Source organism: Oncorhynchus masou, chromosome 13 (assembly GCF_036934945.1).
Source record: "Oncorhynchus masou masou isolate Uvic2021 chromosome 13, UVic_Omas_1.1, whole genome shotgun sequence".
Taxonomy (NCBI): Eukaryota; Metazoa; Chordata; class Actinopteri; order Salmoniformes; family Salmonidae; genus Oncorhynchus; species Oncorhynchus masou.
In genome coordinates this window covers 66661226-66685056 of record NC_088224.1, presented here as the reverse complement: position 1 = coordinate 66685056, position 23831 = coordinate 66661226, and the positions used below count along the sequence as shown (strand labels likewise).

Here is a 23831-nt window from a genome sequence, read left to right as displayed (position 1 = left end):
GCACATTGACTCGGTACTGGTATCCCATGTCTATAGCCAAGCTATCATTGCTCATTGTGTATTATTTCCACATGTTACTATTATTTTCTTCAATTATTATTTTTGTTATTATTATTAATGTACAGTATATAATTTTGTATTCTGTCAGGAAGTAAGTAAGCATTTCATATTAGTCTACACCTGTTGTTTGCGAAGCATGTGACAATTAAAATTTGATTTGATATTCAATGTCTGCTTTTTAAAAATTTATACCCAACTACCAATAGGCGCCCTTATTTGCGAGGCATTGGAAAACCTCCCTGATTTTAATGGTTGAATCTGTGTTTGAAATTCACTGCGTGACTGAAGGACCTTACAGATAATTATAAGTGTGGGGATACAGAGATTAGGTAGTGATTCAAAATTCATGTTAAACACTATTATTGGAGTGAGTCCATGCAACTTATTATGTGACTAGGCTTGCTATAACAAAGGGGTTGAAAACTTATTGACTCAAGACATTTCAGCTTTACATTTTTTTATTAATTTATAAACATTCCTAAAAACATAATTCCACATTGGCGATATGGGGTATTTTGTGTAGGCCAGTGACACATCTCAATTTAATCCATTTTAAATGCAGGATGTAACACAAGAAAATGTGGAAAAAGTCAGGAGGTGTGTATATTTTCTGAAGACACTGTATGTACATTACTGTATATCTATGTATGTACATTACTGTATATCTATGTATGTACATTACTGTATATCTATGTATGTACATTACTGTATATCTATGTATGTACATTACTGTATATCTATGTATGTACATTACTGTATATCTATGTATGTAGATTTCAGAGCTGGTGTTCGTCATCGAACTCGATAATCCAGGGTAACACATTCAAAGATACAACACACAGTAGACACGCTTAGTCAATCCTACATTTTATTTGGATAATGTGTACAGCTCTATGCTCTACAGCAAGCCAACACAGTAGTGCGCTAGAGACGGGGGTGGGGGGCGCTCAGCACGGGACCGTATGACACAACACACCTTATGGTCTTGAGAGGAGGCGCCCTCAGAGTGTCTCACTACATATCTTATGTTGTATGCCTGAGGGAACATACAGAGTGGTGGCTTTTTATTGCTTGAAAAGACTTAACATATCAAACAAGAAAAAAACAAATACTTATTAAAATGACTATGTAGTGGACATGACTCAGGCTCATGGTCTCGCGATGAGGTGATGGTGAAATCCACTAGTATGAACTAATGCTGTGGATTTACCTCTGTGACCTGGCTTCTGTCAGGATTGACCTCTGGGCGCCAATGGCGAGAGAGTTTTTACACTAAAAAACCTTCCTCCCTCAAAATGGAATACATACTCAGCAGGGGAAATCCATTCAAATGTCTCCCTCACCCTCATTTTCTTCATGCTAGTGAGTAAATGGATAGAGAAACATTTTAGTAAATGTGGAATTGTAAACCAGATAGAAGATAGAAGTGAGGATACCAGGGCGATCTCAAAAGTCATTGCTCGATTCCTTGTGTCTGTTCTCCTTGCCACCTCCTCAAAGGATCAGAAGGAAGCAAGGAGAGCAGAAGGGGAAGATCTGAGTTTTCTATGACGAATCAATAAAATACTTTTAAGACTCATCCTCTCCTGGTATTCAGAAAGAGGAGAACAAGGCTTGCCTAATAAATCAGACTGATACCAATTCTTGGTATACAGTCTGAAAAAAAGTTTCCTTACAAGACAGAATGTTCAATACAATTACATTTGAACTTACTCTATCTGTTATCTGTGAGGCTGGTCCTTCAGAATATCCACAGGAAAGTATTATTTACCCAACTTTTTAGAGCGCCAGTACTGCCGTTGCAATTTCTATCACCTGGCACGACTTTGGTCAGTATGCATGTATCTTGTGCATGTAATTCCATCTTGTGCACATGCCTTAGGTCACGAGCAAACAAATATTGATTGCCACACACAGAGACCCGCGTTTCGAAGTTGGCTTTCCTGTGGATATTTTGTCTCAAATTTCGACCCACGGACAATTGGCAGAGTAAATTCAAATATAATTTTCTTCAACATTCATGACAGACAAGGTACGTTTAGTTTTGTTTCTATGTAATTGTGCATGGCTATGCTGCAACGTTACACAGCATAGCCACAGCAGGACTACTCTAAGGCAGAACACCATACAACTGTGTTGGGCCTCTTTGGCTCATCATTGTAGTCATAAGACACTTTTCACCACAATCTGATTCAACAGTATATCAAAGCTGTTTAGCTATTTGATTAAGAATAAAGGGATAGTGTTTTTATTTGTTTTTTGTCTGTGATATAATATCATATCAGCATATCAGTCACTTACACATTTCAATGTCCAAAATGTGTAAGATTTGAAGTGTCAGTTTAATCTGTTCTTATTGCTTAGTTGTAGAGTGGAATGTGTCCGTGTGAAAGTAAGGATATTTTTTGGACATAGCTGGCTCAAGCCACAGACCACATCTGTACCGGCACCACTATAAGCACAGGTATATCACAAGTACATCATCCAAGGACATGTGCTTTACATGAAAGCTTAACAGTCTAACTTCTAGTTCCCTAAGAAGAACATGTACTCTATAAACATTTTCAATGAGGATTTTCATGTTACTGTCATTTCGATATTGAATGGGGAATGTGTTCTCAGAAGCTGAGGAAATAGTGCACAGTCATGATGAATTGCTTGCTTGCAGGCTAAGGGTTAAGGGCCATTATGGAGGCCTTGACCATGAATCTGGACATTTTTCTACACAGAAAATGAAAGTTGTGCCTATGGGACACAGCCATTTTTTGGGAGGCTTGACAGCAATTGTTGCCAGCAACGGTTTAAGTTCATGGCTTTTCAGTAATGAGGCAGCTCTTCTTACATTGTAAAAAACAACCATGTTAAATGTCTGCACTGAATTCAACCCATCTTCTTCTTCAAGCCATTCCATGACAATACCTCCTCCAAATGCCTTATAGACAGATAAATACAGAAAATAACATAATAGCTTTTTAACATTCTGTGATATAATAAACATAATATATTAAACAATCAGGTAAATAAGTCGTAAAAAATATGAAGTTAAAACAATCATAATAAAACATATCCTTCTAATGGCTTTTACAGTATTCCATTTTACATTGATTAATAGGAAATATTTTGTATTAAATAACACATTGACAACATTTCCCGTGTGGCTCATTTGGTAGAGCATGGCGCTGGCAACACCAGGGTTGTGGGTTCAATTCCCATGGGCGACCAGTATGAAAAAGTATGTACTCACTTACTGTAAGTTGCTCTGGCTAAGAGTGTCTACTAAAATGATTATATTGTGTTATATTGAGTTATTCTCAGACGATGTATGTACATTCAGAAAAGGGTTCAGATATATTACCTACCAAGACAAACGGTTTCAAAATGTAAGAAAAGCTCATGTTGAATGTAAAATCCACCAATTTCATCAACTAAAAGACAATTAAATAGAGAAGAGATGAGGTTAAATGTTCAGATCAAGTGACACCACACATCTTCATCTGGTTGGGTGCTATTCTCTCACTACACCGCTAGGGTCAGCCAAGTGCAAATCAATGTTGGCTGGTTTCATAGCGTCATGGCTTTCAACAGCTGCTGTCTACGCAGCTTGGAGTCTACCATGTAGATAACCAAAATTACCCCTTCATTTAAGAAAATTTGAATTTTCTCTTCTCAGCTATCTGAGACAAGAGACAAATCTACCAGAAGGCCCTAATAACCCCTTTTTGCTTGACTAGTAATAGTGAGATCAAATCAGCCATAGCCTAAGTTCAACCCAAAACAAACAAAAACAAACTGTCACGCCCTGACCGTAGAGCTTTTTATGTCTCTATTTTGGTTTGGTTGGGGTGTGATTTGGGTGGGCATTCAATGTTCCTTTTTCTATGTTTTTGTATTTCTTTGTTTGGCCGGGTATGGTTCTCAATCAGGGACAGCTGTCTATCGCCGTCTCTGATGGGAACCATACTTAGGTAGCTTTTTCCCACAGGGATTTTTGTGGGTAGTTGTTTTCTGTATAGTTTAGTTTCCTTACAGAACTGTTTGTTTTCTTCTTTGTTAGTTTTGTTCAAGTGTTCTGATTGAATAAAATATCATGAACACGTACCACGCTGCGCTTTGGTCCAGTCATTTACAGGAAGAGGATCATTACACAAACCGTCTAAAAGCAACATTCCTATGTGACTTTTATCCCTAAGGTGAACCCCCCCCCCCCGCCAGCAAACCACAGATGTAAATAAACACAGAGAAATACTATTCTCTGTGTACAGTATTACACACAGCTCACTAAACCTGAGAGAAGCATCTGGCCAAACTGGTCCCAATGCATTATTACCCAATGCAAGATTAGAAGGTTACCTATACCTCCACCTATTTATGCAGGATGCCAGGAACTCCAGTTTAACTCATCCAATAGCTTCATCAGTGTTTGGTAATATTTGTATTTTTTTTAAAGCTCAGAGACACAATATAATTGAAACCTACTAAGATCTGTGTGTGATGCCAGTGGACTAATGTTACTTTCAATTATTGTATAACATATAGGGTGTGCTGTAGGCCTACCTATTGTATAACCTGTATAACCAATGGAATAAAGAAAGATTCAGTGGGATATGACGGTATGACTACACCTCTTGGCCATGTGGGAACTTTTCAAGTGAAGGCCACCGATGCAGATCTGAAATTCAATAATATTCACAGCAAGGACATACACAGATGCTCAGACGCTACCCAACTGTGACTCATTGTAACAGAGGTCAGAAACTGTTTTCTACAAGGGCAACCCAGGGTTGATTTATGGTTGGCCCTAAAACGACACAGCAGGGTAAGGTAATTGCACAGTAGGCGCTGTGGTCTATGGCAACAGGCCATAGGTTAAACTAACCTCCACACAGGATGTCACACTCGGAAAAGGCCCCATAATAACGTTATATAGAGCGACGCCAGTGTAAATGCATTCAACTACATGATTCTACACATTGACGTGAAGTGATTAGTAACAACAACCTCATTGGGTGTTCGTACACCTGGAAGTTTGAGTTAATTCAGGTCATATCAAAATGTATAATTATAAAAAGTGTTCATCATAGCAATACATCTAAATACCAGTCATTAGAGTTAATAGGATTATAATCAACAATGCTAAATTAATCTCAGTATCAATTTGATAATGGTGCAGGACAATGGACGATTTACAGTATTAATAAAATCAGATAGTCATAGTGATTATGAGGATAGCGATGATGATGATGACAATGATTATGATAATAGTGATGATGATGATGCATTTCTAGGGATGGTCACAGTTGTGCTAGTTATTCAGCCTTGGTTTGAACAGCCAGCAGGTGGCGCTGTGGCCGTAGCTGCCAGTCTGGGAGGAGCTCCGTCCTGGGGCTCCATGGGCCCCTCTCCACCCCCCTCCTCCTCCCCTCTTTCGCCCACCAGAGGATTCTGTCTGTGTGCCAGGGAGTAGGAATGCCTGACCCTGGACCTGTGGTGCCTGTGGTGAGGGTGGAGGAACAGCGCTGGGTCAGGCATGGCGGTGGGCTCTGCAGGGCACGTCACCCTCTCCCTGGGGACACACTCCCTGGCCCTCTCCGCTCGGAGCTGGTGCCCTGACATGGTCCTGCTGCCCCTGCGTTTAGGCTTGACCACAGGGGAGGCTATGGCAGAGCTGGTGTTGGAGGCATTGGAGAAACCGGAGGGCGACTGAGGAGAAAAGGGAGAAAAGATGGCGGTGTCCCACTCGGCTGCTTGGCTGTACTGGGGCCCAGGGGGATTCCCATGATGACGATCCCTATTCTCCCAGTTTTCGCTGAGGGCCTGCTGCCTCTGCTGCAGCCGCTGGTGTTGCAGTTTCTGTCGGGCAGCGTGCAGCTGGAACGAGAGGTAGGCTGCCGCCTCGGTCTGCCTCTGCAGCTCTGTGTTGAGCACCGTGGAGCGTTGGCTGCGGCGCTTCAGCTCATCCAGGAAGCGGCGCTCCTTGTCCTTGAGGTTAGCCCGCAGCGCACCAACCAGCGCCCCCTTGTGAGTCAGCTCCTTACACAGCTCTCCCAGTGTGCACTGCTGCTCGGCCCGGCGATCTTCGACCTCCAGACAGCGGGCGACCAGCTGCTCCTCCTCCTCCGCCAGGTCTGAGGACGAACACACGAACACAGAAGCAGAGAAGTGCACACAAATCAAATAGTAAGGACGCATCAGAGATTCACAGACAGGTAGCTAACATTCAGACAAAAAAACAAGCCCCAAATGCAGCTGCCAGGATTTACATGAAGGGCATCTACTACTCATGCTGACATATTGACCCCACAGAGCACATCTCCTAACCCCACCCCCCAGGACATAAGACCAGAGAACAGAGCACTCCTCCTAACCCCACCCCCCAGGACATAGGACCAGAGAACAGAGCACTCCTCCTAACCCCACTCCTCAGGACATAGGACCAGAGAACAGAGCACTCCTCCTAACCCCACCCCCAGGACATAGGACCAGAGAACAGAGCACTCCTCCTAACCCCACCCCCCAGGACATAGGACCAGAGAACAGAGCACTCCTCCTAACCCCACCCCCCAGGACATAGGACCAGAGAACAGAGCACTCCTCCTAACCCCACCCCCCAGGACATAGGACCAGAGAACAGAGCACTCCTCCTAACCCCACTCCCCCAGGACATAGGACCAGAGAACAGAGCACTCCTCCTAACCCCACTCCTCAGGACATAGGACCAGAGAACAGAACACTCCTCCTAACCCCACTCCCCAGGACATAGGACCAGAGAACAGAGCACTCCTCCTAACCCCACCCCCAGGACATAGGACCAGAGAACAGAGCACTCCTCCTAACCCCACTCCCCCAGGACATAGGACCAGAGAACAGAGCACTCCTCCTAACCCCACTCCTCAGGACATAGGACCAGAGAACAGAGCACTCCTCCTAACCCCACTCCTCAGGACATAGGACCAGAGAACAGAGCACTCCTCCTAACCCCACCCCCCAGGACATAGGACCAGAGAACAGAGCACTCCTCCTAACCCCACCCCCCAGGACATAGGACCAGAGAACAGAGCACTCCTCCTAACCCCACCCCCCAGGACATAAGACCAGAGAACAGAGCACTCCTCCTAACCCCACTCCTCAGGACATAGGACCAGAGAACAGAGCACTCCTCCTAACCCCACCCCCAGGACATAGGACCAGAGAACAGAGCACTCCTCCTAACCCCACTCCTCAGGACATAGGACCAGAGAACAGAGCACTCCTCCTAACCCCACCCCCAGGACATAGGACCAGAGAACAGAGCACTCCTCCTAACCCCACCCCCCAGGACATAGGACCAGAGAACAGAGCACATCTCCTAACCCCACTCCTCAGGACATAGGACCAGAGAACAGAGCACTCCTCCTAACCCCACTCCCCCAGGACATAGGACCAGAGAACAGAGCACTCCTCCTAACCCCACCCCCCAGGACATAGGACCAGAGAACAGAGCACTCCTCCTAACCCCACCCCCCAGGACATAGGACCAGAGAACAGAACACTCCTCCTAACCCCACCCCCCAGGACATAAGACCAGAGAACAGAGCACTCCTCCTAACCCCACTCCTCAGGACATAGGACCAGAGAACAGAGCACTCCTCCTAACCCCACCCCCCAGGACATAGGACCAGAGAACAGAGCACATCTCCTAACCCCACTCCTCAGGACATAGGACCAGAGAACAGAGCATAGAACACATGCAGAAAGATAACACACTGCCTGGATATGATACATTCAGTCAAACGGATATGGAATTAGGTAATGTGACCAGCGCTGGCTGCTTTCAATCACCAAGTTGGCCTCAAAGCACATTTGTGGATCATCTGGCAGACAGGAAATGGTATGTGGGTTTAGGGATTGAATGGACAAAGGCAGAAGACTGAGCACATATGGGCAAAGGATTAAATAGCCACTGAGCAAATCCCTGCCAGTATCCACCACCCAATCACTACCAGCCGCATCATGGCCACTGGCATGGTGTGACATCTGCTGCCACTTACCCACTATAGAGAGAGAGTGAAGAGAGTAGACTGGCAGACTGCTCACATGCAGTGGTGGTGTGATGGGAGGGGAAGGAAGGTGATTGTTTTGGAGGGCTGATAGCCGATATAATATTCAATGTAGTAATATACTGATAGTTCCCTCAACCCAATAATACCTACTTTCTCAGCGGACAAAATTGACTGCACTGATGTCATCATTACACCAGGAATTGGCTGTGATAACGTCACTGCATCCAGTTTTAACCACAAGTCTAAAATCATTGTACAACATTTGCTGTGCTTTTGGGACAAAGTCAAAGCTATAGTACTCCATCACAGTGAAATCCTCCAGTAGGAATGGGGGATTAAAAAAAGCCTTAATCAGTACTAGCTGTAGCTGTACCTTTGGGCTGAGGCTGCCCAGCTCAGACAGCTGGGCCAGGGGAGAGGGATTACACCACAGCCTCTGGTATGCTGGTTGACCCAAGAATTAGGTCAAAGTAAACTAATGGGAAGGGAGAGGAGCAAAAGGTGCTGTGATTAGTTGAAACTTGGATGTGAAATCATTGTAAAATGATCAGTAGGGATTTTCATTAGGCCTATATTAGAATTGCTGCATTTAGTTTAGAATAGGAGGAACCTGATATCCACATAAATAGCCCTACCTTCCTCTATCTCCTTTCTCATCCTCCTCTCTTTCTCTTGTTCTTCTCTTCACTCATCACTCTTAATCCTTCTCTCCGTACCAGTCTCATCCTGTACCTGTTTCACCATCCCTCTGTCTTAATCCCTCTCTCTGTACTAGTCTCATCCTGTACCTGTTTCTCCATCCCTCTGTCTTAATCCTTCTCTCCGTACCAGTCTCATCCTGTACCTGTTTCTCCATCCCTCTGTCTTAATCCTTCTCTCCGTACCAGTCTCATCCTGTACCTGTTTCTCCATCCCTCTGTCTTAATCCTTCTCTCCGTACCAGTCTCATCCTGTACCTGTTTCTCCATCCCTCTGTCTTAATCCCTCTCTCCATACCAGTCTCATCCTGTACCTGTTTCTCCATCCCTCTGTCTTAATCCCTCTCTCTGTACTAGTCTCATCCTGTACCTGTTTCTCCATCCCTCTGTCTTAATCCCTCTCTCCGTACTAGTCTCATCCTGTACCTGTTTCTCCATACCTCTGTCTTAATCCCTCTCTCCGTACCAGTCTCATCCTGTACCTGTTTCTCCATCCCTCTGTCTTAATCCTTCTCTCCGTACCAGTCTCATCCTGTACCTGTTTCTCCATCCCTCTGTCTTAATCCTTCTCTCCGTACCAGTCTCATCCTGTACCTGTTTCTCCATCCCTCTGTCTTAATCCCTCTCTCTGTACTAGTCTCATCCTGTACCTGTTTCTCCATCCCTCTGTCTTAATCCCTCTCTCTGTACTAGTCTCATCCTGTACCTGTTTCTCCATCCCTCTGTCTTAATCCTTCTCTCCATACCAGTCTCATCCTGTACCTGTTTCTCCATCCCTCTGTCTTAATCCCTCTCTCTGTACTAGTCTCATCCTGTACCTGTTTCTCCATCCCTCTGTCTTAATCCTTCTCTCCATACCAGTCTCATCCTGTACCTGTTTCTCCATCCCTCTGTCTCAATCCCTCTCTCTGTACTAGTCTCATCCTGTACCTGTTTCTCCATCCCTCTGTCTCAATCCTTCTCTCTGTACTAGTCTCATCCTGTACCTGTTTCTCCATCCCTCTGTCTTAATCCCTCTCTCCATACCAGTCTCATCCTGTACCTGTTTCTCCATCCCTCTGTCTTAATCCCTCTCTCCATACCAGTCTCATCTTGTACCTGTTTCTCCATCCCTCTGTCTTAATCCCTCTCTCTGTACTAGTCTCATCCTGTACCTGTTTCTCCATCCCTCTGTCTTAATCCTTCTCTCCGTACCAGTCTCATCCTTTACCTGTTTCTCCATCCCTCTGTCTTAATCCCTCTCTCTGTACCAGTCTCATCCTGTACCTGTTTCTCCATCCCTCTGTCTTAATCCCTCTCTCCATACCAGTCTCATCCTGTACCTGTTTCTCCATCCCTCTGTCTTAATCCCTCTCTCCATACCAGTCTCATCCTGTACCTGTTTCTCCATCCCTCTGTCTTAATCCCTCTCTCTGTACTAGTCTCATCCTGTACCTGTTTCTCCATCCCTCTGTCTTAATCCCTCTCTCTGTACTAGTCTCATCCTGTACCTGTTTCTCCATCCCTCTGTCTTAATCCCTCTCTCTGTACTAGTCTCATCCTGTACCTGTTTCTCCATCCCTCTGTCTTAATCCCTCTCTCTGTACTAGTCTCATCCTGTACCTGTTTCTCCATCCCTCTGTCTTAATCCCTCTCTCCGTACCAGTCTCATCCTGTACCTGTTTCTCCATCCCTCTGTCTTAATCCCTCTCTCTGTACTAATCTTATCCTGTACCTGTTTCTCCATCCCTCTGTCTTAATTCTTCTCTCGATCCCAATCACCATTTTACAGATTTTTCTTTCTACATCTGTTTCTCCCTCCCCTCCCGCCCTCCACTCCTCCCCCCTCCCTCTTCCTCCATCTCTTTCCCCTCCCTCCCTCTCTCTCTGAGTAACCCAGCTTTCTCCTTGGTGTAGTTCTTCCTGGTCTCTGTCTAACTGTCGCCCACAAGACCAGGGTGGTGAGGTCATGCTGCAAATATAGAAAATGCTGTGTAATCTAATCTCCATTTCGTCCTCCTTTTCCTCTCTCTCTCTCTCTCTCTCATTCACTGACCCTCTAACACGTTCTGTACCATTCATCCCACTCCCTCCCTTCCTCCCTTGTCCCTCCATCTCTCTGTCTCAGCAAACAGACTGTAATTGTACCCCTCCACCAGGGCACAGAGGAAAATGAGAGAGGAGGAAAAATGGATGGATCAATTTGTGAGGATGGAGGAGAGGGGGCTGTGGTGGTGTGATAGAGCAAAGGATGGCCTGCTCTGGAAAAAGAGGGGGGTCCTGATTAGTTATAATTGGTTGCAGATGGGCATGAACCCCCCAACTCGTCCTTTCTTTCTCTTTCTCTCCACCACCCATTCCCTCCCATCCCCTCTATCTCTGTAATTATCTACGATATTAACATAATATCCATCTTCTATCTAGACATTCTAATGCAACAAACTACCCATGAATGGAATATTAAGGTGCACACACACAGCCTTTGTCTGATGGTTCATATTCATGAACTGTGGATTGCACTCCGCTGCCAATCTACCCAATTCCAATCCTCCTACACATTTTTTTATCCTGGTAACAGATCAATCCATAAAATGTGATGTTTTATTCATGGAATATGGCCTTTATGGCTGAGATGAGAGGGGGAAAGGGAGAGAGCGTTTGTGGAGGTCGACCACAGGGCTGTCCCTTGGCGGATGGGTAAAGTGAAGGATAATGCCATGAGGGTGGGATGGGGGGAGCCAAAGAGGACAAACAGTTAGTGTCACAAAGCCAAGCCTGGAGAGAATGAGAGGGAGGGGGGCAGGAAGAGAGAGAAAGAGAGACACAGAACTTACCCAGTTCACTCTTGCCTGGAGGCTTCACATTCAGCTCACATGTCAACTCTGAGAAAACAGAGACAAGAAATGAGACATCAGTGAGACAGAGACACGAATGAATAATGTGTGAGACATAAATGAGTCATATGAGTAAGTCTAGGAGACAAATAGATACATTTCAGGAATTTACAAAAATAATAAAAAGGAATGCTTTCAATCTGATGTGTCTCATTGAAAGACTAAATACTAATGCTGATCGAAACTAGGGATGAATATTTCCCACCAAATCTACCAAGTTTCAATACAGGGAATAATTCATATTTATCCTGAAAGTGCCCATCATAGCAACGAGAAGTAGGGGTGCTGAGGGTGCTGTAGCACCCCCTGATAAATCACATAAAAAAATATACAGTACCAGTCAAAGGTTTGGACATACCTACTCATTTAAGAGTTTTTCTTTATTTTTTACTATTTTCTACATTGTAGAATAATAGTGAAGACATCAAAACTATGACGTAACATATGGAATCATGTAGTAACCAAAAAAGTGTTAAACAAGTTCCCACATATGCTGAGCACTTGTTGGCTGCTTTTCCTTCACTCTGCGGTCCAACTCATCCCAAACCATCTCAATTGGTTTGAGGTTGGGTGATTGTGGAGGCCAGGTCATCTGATGCAGCACTCCATCACTCTCATTATTAGCCAAATAGCCCTTACACAGCCTGGAGGTGTGTTGGGTCATTGTCCTGTTGAAAAACAAATGATAGTCCCACTAAGTGCACACCAGATGGGGTGGCGTATGCCATGCTAGTTAAGTGTGCCTTGAATTCTAATAAATCCGACAGTGTCACCAGCAAAGCACCCCACACCATCACACCTCCTCCTCCATGCTTCACGGTGGGAACAACACATGCGGACATCATCCGCTCATCTACTCTGCGTCTCACAAAGACATGGAACCAAAAATCAAAAATTTGGACTCATCAGACCAAAGGACAGATTTCCACCATTCTAATGTCCATTGCTAGTGTTTCTTGGCTCAAGAAAGTCTCTTCTTCTTATTGGTGTCCTTTAGTAGTGGTTTCTTTGCAGCAATTCAACCATGAAGGCCTGATTCACGCAGTCTCCTCTGATCAGTTGATGTTGAGATGTGTCTGTTACTTGAACTCTCTAAGGCTGGTAACACTAATGAACTTATCTTCTGCAGCAGAGGTAACTCTGGGTTTTCCTTTCCTGTGGCAGTCCTCATGATTTTTGTGACTGCACTTGAAGAAATGTTCAAATTTCTAGAAATGTTCTGGATTGAGTGACCTTCATGTCTTTAAAATAATGGACTTTCAAATCTCTTCGCTTATTTGAGGTGTTCTTGCCATAATGTAAACTTGGTATTTTACGAATAGGGCTACCTTGTCAGAACACAACTGTTTGACTTTTTTAATTATTTTTTTTATTTTTATTTCACCTTTATTTAATCAGGTAGGCTAGTTGAGAACAAGTTCTCATTTACAACTGCGACCTGGCCAAGATAAAGCATAGCAGTGTGAACAGACAACACAGAGTTACACATGGAGTAAACAATTAACAAGTCAATAACACAGTAGGAAAAAAAAGGGGGAGTCTATATACAATGTGTGCAAAAGGCATGAGGAGGTAGGCGAATGATTACAATATTGCAGATTAACACTGGATTGATAAATAATCATGTACAGGTAGAGATATTGGTGTGCAAAAGAGCAGAAAAGTAAATAAATAAAAACTGTGGGGATGAGGTAGGTGAAAATGGGTGGGCTATTTACCAATAGATTATGTACAGCTGCAGCGATCGGTTAGCTGCTCAGATAGCTGATGTTTGAAGTTGGTGAGGGAGATAAATGTCTCCAACTTCAGCGATTTTTGCAATTCGTTCCAGTCACAGGCAGCAGAGTACTGGAACGAAAGGCGGCCGAATGAGGTGTTGGCTTTAGGGATGATCAGTGAGATACACCTGCTGGAGCGCGTGCTACGGATGGGTGTTGCCATCGTGACCAGTGAACTGAGATAAGGCGGAGCTTTACCTAGCATGGCCTTGTAGACGACCTGGAGCCAGTGGGTCTTGCGACGAATATGTAGCGAGGGCCAGCCGACTAGAGCATACAAGTCGCAGTGGTGGGTAGTATAAGGTGCTTTAGTGACAAAACGGATGGCACTGTGATAAACTGCATCCAGTTTGCTGAGAAGAGTGTTGGAAGCAATTTTGTAGATGACATCGCCGAAGTCGAGGATCGGTAGGATAGTCAGTTTTACTAGGGTAAGCTTGGCAGCGTGAGTGAAGGAGGCTTTGTTACGGAATAGAAAGCCGACTCTTGATTTGATTTTCGATTGTAGATGTTTGATATGAGTCTGGAAGGAGAGTTTGCAGTCTAGCCAGACACCTAGGTACTTATAGGTGTCCACATATTCAAGGTCGGAACCATCCAGTGTGGTGATGCTAGTCGGGCATGCGGGTGCAGGCAGCGATCGGTTGAAAAGCATGCATTTGGTTTTACTGGCGTTTAAGAGCAGTTGGAGGCCACGGAAGGAGTGTTGTATGGCATTGAAGCTCATTTGGAGGTTAGATAGCACAGTGTCCAATGACGGGCCGAAAGTATATAGAATGGTGTCGTCTGCGTAGAGGTGGATCAGGGAGTCGCCCGCAGCAAGAGCAACATCATTGATATATACAGAGAAAAGAGTCGGCCCGAGAATTGAACCCTGTGGCACCCCCATAGAGACTGCCAGAGGACCGGACAGCATGCCCTCCGATTTGACACACTGAACTCTGTCTGCAAAGTAATTGGTGAACCAGGCAAGGCAGTCATCCGAAAAACCGAGGCTACTGAGTCTGCCGATAAGAATATGGTGATTGACAGAGTCGAAAGCCTTGGCAAGATCGATGAAGACGGCTGCACAGACTCAAACACATTAAGAAGGAAAGAAATTCCACAAATTAACTTTAACAATGTACACCTGTTAATTTAAATGCATTCCAGGTGACTACCTCATTTATTGTATTTAACCTTTATTTTTAACTAAGCAAGACCGTTAAGAACACATTCTTATTTACATTGACGGCCTACCCCACACGACGCTGGGCCAATTACGTGCCACCCTATGGGACTCCTAATCATGGCAAGTTGTGATACAGCCTGGAATCAAACCTCTAGCACTGAGATGCAGTGCCTTAGACCGCTGTGCCACTCAGGAGACCATTAAAGCTGGTTGAGCAAATGCCAAGAGTTTGCAAAGCTGTCATCAAGGCAATGGGTGGCTACTTTGAAGAATCTCAAATATAAAATATATTTTAATTTGTTGAACAATATTTTGTTTATTACTTGACTCCATAAGTGTAAGTTCATAGTTTTGATGTCTCCACTATTATTCTACAATGTAGAAAATAGTAAAAAATAAAGAAAAACCCTTTAATGAGTAAGTGTGTCCTAACTTTTGACTGGTACTGTATATATATTTTTTAAATTGTGCACTAGGCCTTTATTACTTTCTGTATGAGTGGAGCAAAATAGTGGTCAACAGAATATTTCCTCAGCCCTCATATGGGCAGCAAGTAGGCTAGGCTATGAGACCGCACAGAGAAGCAGGGGAAATATTCTAGCGGTATTTTGACATGCAGGCAAGAGAAGTGCTTTGATAATGCAACCTATGGATTACAGAATAAAGGTTGGAATTTTCATGCGAGACATGAGTCAGGATTTTGTGTTTCAGTGGGATTGGGACTGGATAGGAAAATAGCCTATGTTCTAGGACAGGAGAATTGTCCTCATTCCTCTCTGAATTGTTAACAGACTTCATATCTGTGACAGAGATGCCTATGTAGTGAAATGTGTATAGGCCTATCTAATGTGTGACTGTTTGAAGATTCACAATGACAGCTCAAAGAGGCACATGTTCATTTATAGTCTTTAGGCCAACTGTAGAGGTTTCCTGTAGGGTTTAACTGCAATCGGGTCGATGTGCAGTCCGGCAGTGTCAATTATGCGTGCGCTTTGAATTTAAGGCAACTTTGTGTGAAGTAAATGTGCTAGGCCATGTGACAACTTCTTTGGATAATGTGCTATTTTCATTTTTGCCAATCTGATGCTGTACATGTGTAGGGCCTGCATTGGTGCCAACATTGAGGTAAAATGTTGTAATTTCCCAGGTCTTTCATTTTATTTTCTCAGGAAATGTGAAGTGTTCCCAGGATAGTCCCGGGTTCGCTGTTACCCATGTTAATCCTTAATCATAACTGTAGTGCTGTTGAAGCAGTGAATGTCCAATCTGTTTGCTTGCATCTAGTCTGTCAATTAGCTTGACTGCAGACAGTTCAGACAGAGATGATTAGGACCTTGTGTAGACTGGACATACAGTAATCACATTGAGTTAAGCTGATTATGTTTAGCTGGGTGGACTCTAAGCACTTCTCTAGTCAGCACAGACAGACGCCATGCTTGGGTTGCTCTCAAGGACAAAGACTAAAATATACTGTACAGTTTTTATATTATGTCCCTGTCTATTCCCTCTCACTCGCCAGCTGTGCTGAATAGACAGTTTACCTCCCAAAATAAGCACAGTGAATCCTTAACCTGTCACCTTCCTTTGCCTGCACAGAAAATCCCATCAATCCCCACAGAGAGAGAGAGAGAGAGAGAGAGAGAGAGAGAGAGAGAAAAAAAGAGCCATTAAATTCTATAACCACCTAAAAGGAAGCGATTCCCAAACCTTCCATAACAAAGCCATAGCCTACAGAGAGATGAACCTGGAGAAGAGTCCCCTAAGCAAGCTGGTCCTGGGGCTCTGTTCACAAACACACCCTACAGAGCCCCAGGACAGCAGCACAATTAGACCCAATCAAATCATGAGAAAACAAAAAGATAATTACTTGACACATTGGAAAGAATTAACAAAAAAACAGAGCAAACTAGAATGCGATTTGGCCCTACACAGAGAGTACACAGCGGCAGAATACCTGACCCAAAATTAAGGAAAGCTTTGACTATGTACAGACTCAGTGAGCATAGCCTTGCTATTGAGAAAGGCCGTCGTAGGCAGACATGGCTCTCAAGAGAAGACATGCTATGTGCTCACTGCCCACAAAATGAGGTGGAAACTGAGCTGTACTTCCTAACCTCCTGCCCAATGTATGACCATATTAGAGAGACATATTTCCCTCAGATTACACAGATCCACAAAGAATTTGAAAACAAATCCAATTTTGAAAAACTCCCATATCTACTGGGTGAAATTTCAGTGTGCCATCACAGCAGCAAGATTTGTGACCTGTTGCCACGAGAAAAGAGCAACCAGTGAAGAACACACACCATTGTAAATACAACCCATATCTATGCTTGTTTATTTTATCTTGTGTCCTTTACCATTTGTACATTGTTACAACACTGTATATATATATAATATGACATTTGTAATGTCTTTATTGTTTTGAAACTTCTGTATGTGTGATGTTTACTGTTAATTTTTATTGTTTATTTCACTTTATATATTCACTTTATATATTATTATATATTATCTACCTCACTTGCTTTGGCAATGTTAACACATGTTTCCCATGCCTTGAATTGAATTGAATTGAATTGAGAGAGAGAGAGCGAGAGAGAGAGAGAGAGAGAGAGAGAGAGAGAGAGAGAGAGAGAGAGAGAGAGAGAGAGAGAGAGAGAGAGAGAGAGAGAGAATTAAAGACAGAAAGAGAGAGGAAGGACGAATGAGGAGGAGGGTGGATAGATGAACCCCAGCAGAGAGGATAACTCCAGAGGGGGAGTCAGACCCCCGACTACCAGGAACAGGAAGGTATTATAATATGTGGTTTCCTTTCATGGAAACCCTGGCTGTAGTGGGGGAGCATTCATTGAGATAAACCTGCTCTTTTCAAGTTAAAGTTAATAGTCCCAAGAAAACAAATTGATTGCGCTGATAGACTAGTACAGTAGGCTACATTGTGTTTGAATCTAAGATTTGATGGCTTTAGCATCTTTGCAGTGTATGAGCCTAGTCTGTCAGTCAACCCACAACACCATGTGGTGATGCCCTTTAACTGAACCTTCTTCATGTTCTGCAGTGAGGTCTGCCTCTGCTTGGCAGTAACACTGTTGTTGTAAAGAGGGTCACTGTCTACTCCACTAGTCTAATTTGATCTCTGTGTGTTTGCGCGTGTGTGCATACGGTATGTGTGCATGTGTGTGTGTGTGATGTATAGACTCACCGCTACATCGTTTCTGCAAAGACAGGATCTCCAGGTGTAGGCCATGCAGTAGGGTGAGATGTTCCTGTCTGAGAAACACGGTACTCCTCTCAACACTCTCCATCTGCATGTCCAAGGTGGAGCCTGTAGGTTCCATGATTACACACCTGTCCTGCACCCTGCACAGAGAACAGGGTCAGAGGGCGTTAATATACATTATACCTGCATGTGTGTAAGGGTCACTTTCCTGTTACTAATGATGAACAATAACAAAAGGTAGTATTACAAATGTATATGTGTGTGTGTGTCTGTGTGTGTCTGTGTGTGTGTCTGTGTGTGTCTGTGTGTGTCTGTGTGTGTGTCTGGGTGTGTCTGTGTGTGTCTGTGTGTGTCTGTGTGTGTGTCTCTGTGTGTGTCTGTGTGTGTGTGTGTATGTGTGTGTCTGTGTGTGTCAGTGTGTGTGTCTGTGTGTGTGTCTGTGTGTGTCTGTGTGTGTGTATGTGTGTGTCTGTGTGTGTCTGTGTGTGTGTCTGTGTGTGTCTGTGTGTGTCAGTGTGTGTGTCTGTGTGTGTGTGTGTGTATGTGTGTGTCTGTGTGTGTCAGTGTGTGTGTCTGTGTGTGTCTGTGTGTGTCTGTGTGTGTCTGTGTGTGTGTAATGATGCATTTGCAGTATCTTTCCCCCTTCTTTATTTACCTTCACTGTTTGTGAACTATTTAATCTTACTTTACAATGCAGTTTAGAATATCACCTGACACATTTTCAATAAGCATTACAACAAGAGAAACACTGGTCTTAATTTATTCTAAGATAAATAAATAAAAAACACAATGATTGATGATGGTTATGTCAGGTAAGATAAAGTGTGTATGAGTGTGTATGAGTCATTGTGGTCATGCGGTTAAAAATGTATTGATCACCCAATAGAGAGATGGAAGAAACCAACGCAATATGCTTGGTAGGTTACAGTATGTTGAAAGTCCTAGTACCAGTTAAATTCAATTTACAGTTGATTCCTACATGCCTACAATACACTCAATAAATGTGGCAATTTTATGAAAATGATCCATGCTTACCGTGCTATTTTAGATAATGTCGAACGGAGTCCCAAAGAATTACGATATGAAATTCATGAGATCTATAAACAAGTCCTTCGATCCATACATGATTGATTTCCAGGAATGTTTCAAAACCATTTAGGATATTCGTGCAATAATTGAGATCAATTCAACATCATTTGCTGGCGATAACGTTGTATCAAGAACGAAAGATGATAGCCTGTACACAGAAAAAAATCAGCGACGCTCGCATAACGATCCTGGGAGGCTACAACAGGATAAATATGTTTTCATTACTGCTGCACCATCTCGCTGCGTCAGTAACAGTTATTGCCAAAATACTCATAACAAGGTCACCATAGCAAGTAGATTGTAACGTATGGAAACGGAGCACGATACATTTCGACAGGCGCAGCCTCCCTCTCCTTCATCGTCTGTTGGGTTGAGCTGGTACAGTAGTCTACTGTCGTATGATGAAAACAAGACATCGCGACCGGAACACCCGAGATGATCATACGACTCAAATGCAGCTTATTGAAAGAAGTGGCCGTACCCAACATCGACTTTTGCCAGGATCGATATAGCAGTAGTTCGAAGGCAGAGATAGGACAGGATAGTCTTTATTATGAATGTTAAAATGACTGTACTTTTGGTAAGACAATTGTTTGGGTGACACCAAAGCCTGTTTATCCGAGCCAGGGTTCTTACGAAATCATATGGGCTACTTTGAGAATATGCACGGCAAATACAAGCCTCAATTTCAGCACCATGGACAGGGACATTGCTCTGGACATGCGTCACCCTGAGACAATCTGACATAGTCCAGTCATTTCAGACCTGATGGGGGATGGCAATGTCTTGCTCGGCTTGATGGATAGGCCTAGCTCTTATGTCTATATAGAAATTATCTACGTTTAATTTTTTTCGCAACATTTAGCACAATAATGAGGCTTAATTGGCCAAGAATTAAGACTGTCAATCATTGATATTCAACCTGGTCTCAGAGCATTTAGTATTATTCTGTATGTTAACCCGGGACCCTCCATTTAGTATGATACTGTATGTTAGGTTTCGTATGGTATGTATTACTTTTTTGGATGTCCATCACCCATTTTATATTCTACTTCTGACACCAATGTAATGAAACAGAAGGGAGCAGGTCTCGAACCCCCGACCTTCAAGCCCGAGGTCCGGCACGCTATCGACTGTGTCGCAAAAGCATGCTCGTGCAGCAGAGTCGATTTCCGAGTTTATAAACCCAAGGTCGTTACACTATGATATGTTACGAATTACAATGCGTATTATATGTTACGATTTTTCTAAATGTACACCATGTTATGAATTTTCTACATTTATGATATCTTATAAATTCCAGCTAGGTGGCTAAGGTTAGCTAGCTGGCTAACGTTAGCTAAGCTAGGGGTTAGGGTTAAGTCTATAAATTAGGTTAAAGGATAAAGGTTAGCGGAAGGGTTAGCTAAAAGGGTTACGGTTAGGGTTAGGGAAGAGTTAGCTAACATGTTAAGTAGTTACAAAGTAGCTAAAAAGGAGTAAGTAGTTGAAAAGTTGCTAATTAGATTCAAACTCGCAACCTTTGTTCGTGTTATACGCCCACCTACAACCAAACCACCGTACTTTTGTTTTTGCCTTAAATAACCATCTGTCTTATTACCATACCAAACGTAATTTATATCATACTAATTTGAGTGTCTCAGATTTACATTTACTGTGTTAAGTCCGGTCAATGAGATCAGGCTGTGATATTGAGTCACTGGTGCCTCAAATTTTTTATTTATTTTACTAGGCAAGTCAGTTAAGAACAAATTCTTATTTTCAATGACGGCCTAAGAACAGTGGGCAGAACGACAGATTTGAACCTTGTCAGCTCTGGGATTCGAACTTGCAATCTTTCGGTAACTAAAGATTTGACTTTCTAACCACTAGGCTACCCTGCCACTCAAAGATGATGGCAAAACATCTGCACCCACTAATGAAATTAATACACAAAATACTTTCAATGTTATGTTTTTTATTTTCATATTAAGATACAAAATATATGTTACTGTAAAGAAACATACATTGGAGTCGTATTAATTACAAACCCCCAATTCAACAAAAAAAAGAAGAAAATATACAATTATCTTCCCTGAACACATTTCCATTTGTTGGTCATGTTAATTCTTGCATATTTCCTCAAGGTATGCTATATGTGGTGGCAGGTTGCTTAGGGGTTAGAGTGTTGGACTAGGAACCGAAAGGTTGCTTGATCGAATCCCTGAGCTGACAAGGTTATTCTGTCATTCTGCCCCTGAACAGGACAGTTAACCCACTGTTCCTAGGCTGTCATTGAAAATAAGAGTTTGTTCTTAACTGACTCGTTTGAATACATTGGCCATGCTGTCAATCCAGCATGACTTCTGCCACGTTCAAAACAATTGGAAAATCAGAACTGAGAGAAACTTCAGTGAGTTCTAGACAACTGGGAACAAGGAAAAGAATTTGCTCAGACTGGGAAATTGTGTTTTGAACGGTCATCCAACTCAGAATTCCAAGTTGAGAACTCAGGGCTCTTTCTAGAGCTCTGACCTGAAGATCACTGAAGTCATGATTCAACCTTTTTTTCAGTTCACAGTTGTCTTGAAAGAACCATAAATCCAGAGAATGCCAGATTTGATGACAAAATTTGCCCACAAGAAGGACCGCAGCGCCACCTTCCTGCTCAAGTGAGCACTGCACAACAAGGTGAGTCCAAAAATGTATTTTATGCTTCTGCATAAATTATGTAGTATGCCAGGGAGATACAGTGGGGAGAACAAGTATTTGACACACTGCCGATTTTGCAGGTTTTCCTACTTACAAAGCATGTAGAGGTCTGTAATTTTTTATCATAAGTACACTTCAACTGTGAGAGACTGAATCTAAAACAAAAATCCAGAAAATCACATTGTATGATTTTTAAGTAACTCATTTGTATTTTATTGCATGACATAAGTATTTGATTACCTACCAACCAGTAAGAAGTAGGCTAACCTGCAAAATTGGCAGTGTATCAAATACTTGTTCTCCCCACTGTATGTATACTGTTACTAAGAAAGCAATACTAAGTGTATTTCTGGGAGGTAAGCTGTTAGTAGCCCATGTGCCACACCCTAATAATTTGGTCCCTTTCCCCCTCGTAACTTAGCTTACTGTTCTGACTTGGTGGTGCACATGTAGCCTAAAGCCTATTTTAGAGAAATGTCATCATCGAATATTGTAAGAGCTTTCATTGTCTGCTTATATGCCCCCTTTATTTATCCTACAGTTCTGACTTTGTGAACAGGGAGAATACTGTAAGAATGACCCATGTTCTGAATTCTGTCGCTGTACATTTCAAAAGTGCTGAACAAATAATATAATGGATAGGTGTCCCGTCCAAGGGACAATTGTAAATCATGCAGCGCCTTGTGTCATGATCGCAGATTTTAGAGAAACAACAAATGTCGGGACATATAAGTGTCTTATATCGGCTGAAAGTTTAAATTCTTGTTAATATAACTGCATGGTCCAATTTTCAGTAGCTATTACTGCCATGCTATTGTTTGAGGATTGCTCCTAACAACAAAACACTTTTTTCACTGCGATAGGTTTGATAAATTCACCTCTGAAGGTGAAATGTGTACTTACATTCTGAAATCTTGCTCTGATTTATCATCCAAAGGGTCCCAGAACATGAAGTATCGTTTTGGTAGATAAAATCCTTTTTCATACCCTAAAAAGGTCCATATAGCATGCACGATCGATTTTGTATTTCCACTCGTTCAATTTGCAAAGAAAGGAATCTGTGAAAATCTAACTCTAAACGTTGTTTCAACCAGACAAATCACGTTCGTATGTATTCCTCAGAGATCATAGAATGTAACCAGACTTCACTATATCATTAGGGGTGAAGTATATCCTATAGGACACCAAATTTGGTCAGTAAGCAACACCTTCATGGCACGCGAGGGGCGGCCTTCACTTGATTGACTTTAACTTTGTCAAATAAGCACCAATTGGGGTAAAACAAAGCTAGATAGCCAATGAGCTGGGCTTTACGGGAGTATCCGGAAACCCTGTATCCGTCTCAAAATGTAGCTGCCAACATTGCGACAACATGCCTTTTCCTTTTGGACAAAAATTACAAGATTATTCAGAGTTATGAAGTTATGAAAACTGGTTGTTTTGCAAATGTTTAACTTATAATATGGCTACTAATACTGGGAAAGCTAAATCAGAGTCCAAGTATAAAGATTTGACGATATTCTTGCAGACAAATTTCATATGAATGCAAATGTTTCCTTCACAATTTGCCCAAATGTGCCTGGGTGACTTCACACTAAATGACATGTAGTTCGCTCATACTTCAAGTTATCCGTCTGAAATTTTGCACATACACTGCTGCAATCGTGTGGACAACATCGGAATTACAACCAGAGTGATGGCTGGAACTGGGACCTTTCTCTTGCATTTCAAAAATGGTGATAGAAACAAAACGTTTTTTTTTCTTTGTATTTTCTTCTATCAGATCTATTGTTTTATATTCTCCTACATTAAATTCAGATTTCCACAAACTTCCAAGTGTGTCCTTCCAAATGGTACCAATAACATGCATATCTTTGCTTTAGGGCCTGAGCTACAGGCAGTTAGATTTGGGTATGTCATTTAGGCGAAAATTGAAAAAAAAGGGGTTTATGTTGACTACGTCCGTTCTAGCTCTCTCATTGTCTTAATCAAAATTAGGGATGGCCTCTTATCCGCCCGTCGTCCCCTTATGCCATTGTTTGTACATCTCAATTGTCAGTAGAAACCCCATTTGTTTAAGCAAGTCAGCAATATCAGCTATGTTTTTTTTAAAGGCGGTAAATGAGGATGAATGAACTGTTTCGCTGCCCGACAAGGCTCTGCTGATACCCAGGTGTAATAGGCGTAAGGATTCACTCCATGTTGCTGAAAA

The 23831-nt window shown here is 42.8% G+C and overlaps 2 protein-coding genes across 2 annotated transcripts in view; one reads left to right on the top strand and one right to left on the bottom strand.

Annotated features, from left to right (window-relative positions):
* Positions 1-905: 905 nt before the first annotated feature.
* LOC135552871 (uncharacterized) lies at positions 906-19319 on the bottom strand. The gene is made up of 4 exons (XM_064984785.1): positions 18875-19319; positions 17822-17979; positions 11611-11658; positions 906-6185 (listed from the first exon to the last, which is right to left on the bottom strand). The coding sequence occupies exons 2-4, from the start codon at positions 17955-17957 to the stop codon at positions 5371-5373; spliced, it is 999 nt and encodes a 332-aa protein (XP_064840857.1). The 5' UTR covers positions 17958-17979; positions 18875-19319; the 3' UTR covers positions 906-5370.
* Positions 19320-21507: 2188 nt separating this feature from the next.
* Positions 21508-23831, top strand: part of LOC135552870 (apoptosis-inducing factor 3-like) — a 63497-nt gene continuing 61173 nt past the window's right edge. The window contains exon 1 of the mRNA XM_064984784.1: positions 21508-21598. The gene's annotated coding sequence lies outside the window, so the exon portion shown is untranslated. The remainder of the gene's footprint in view (positions 21599-23831) is intronic.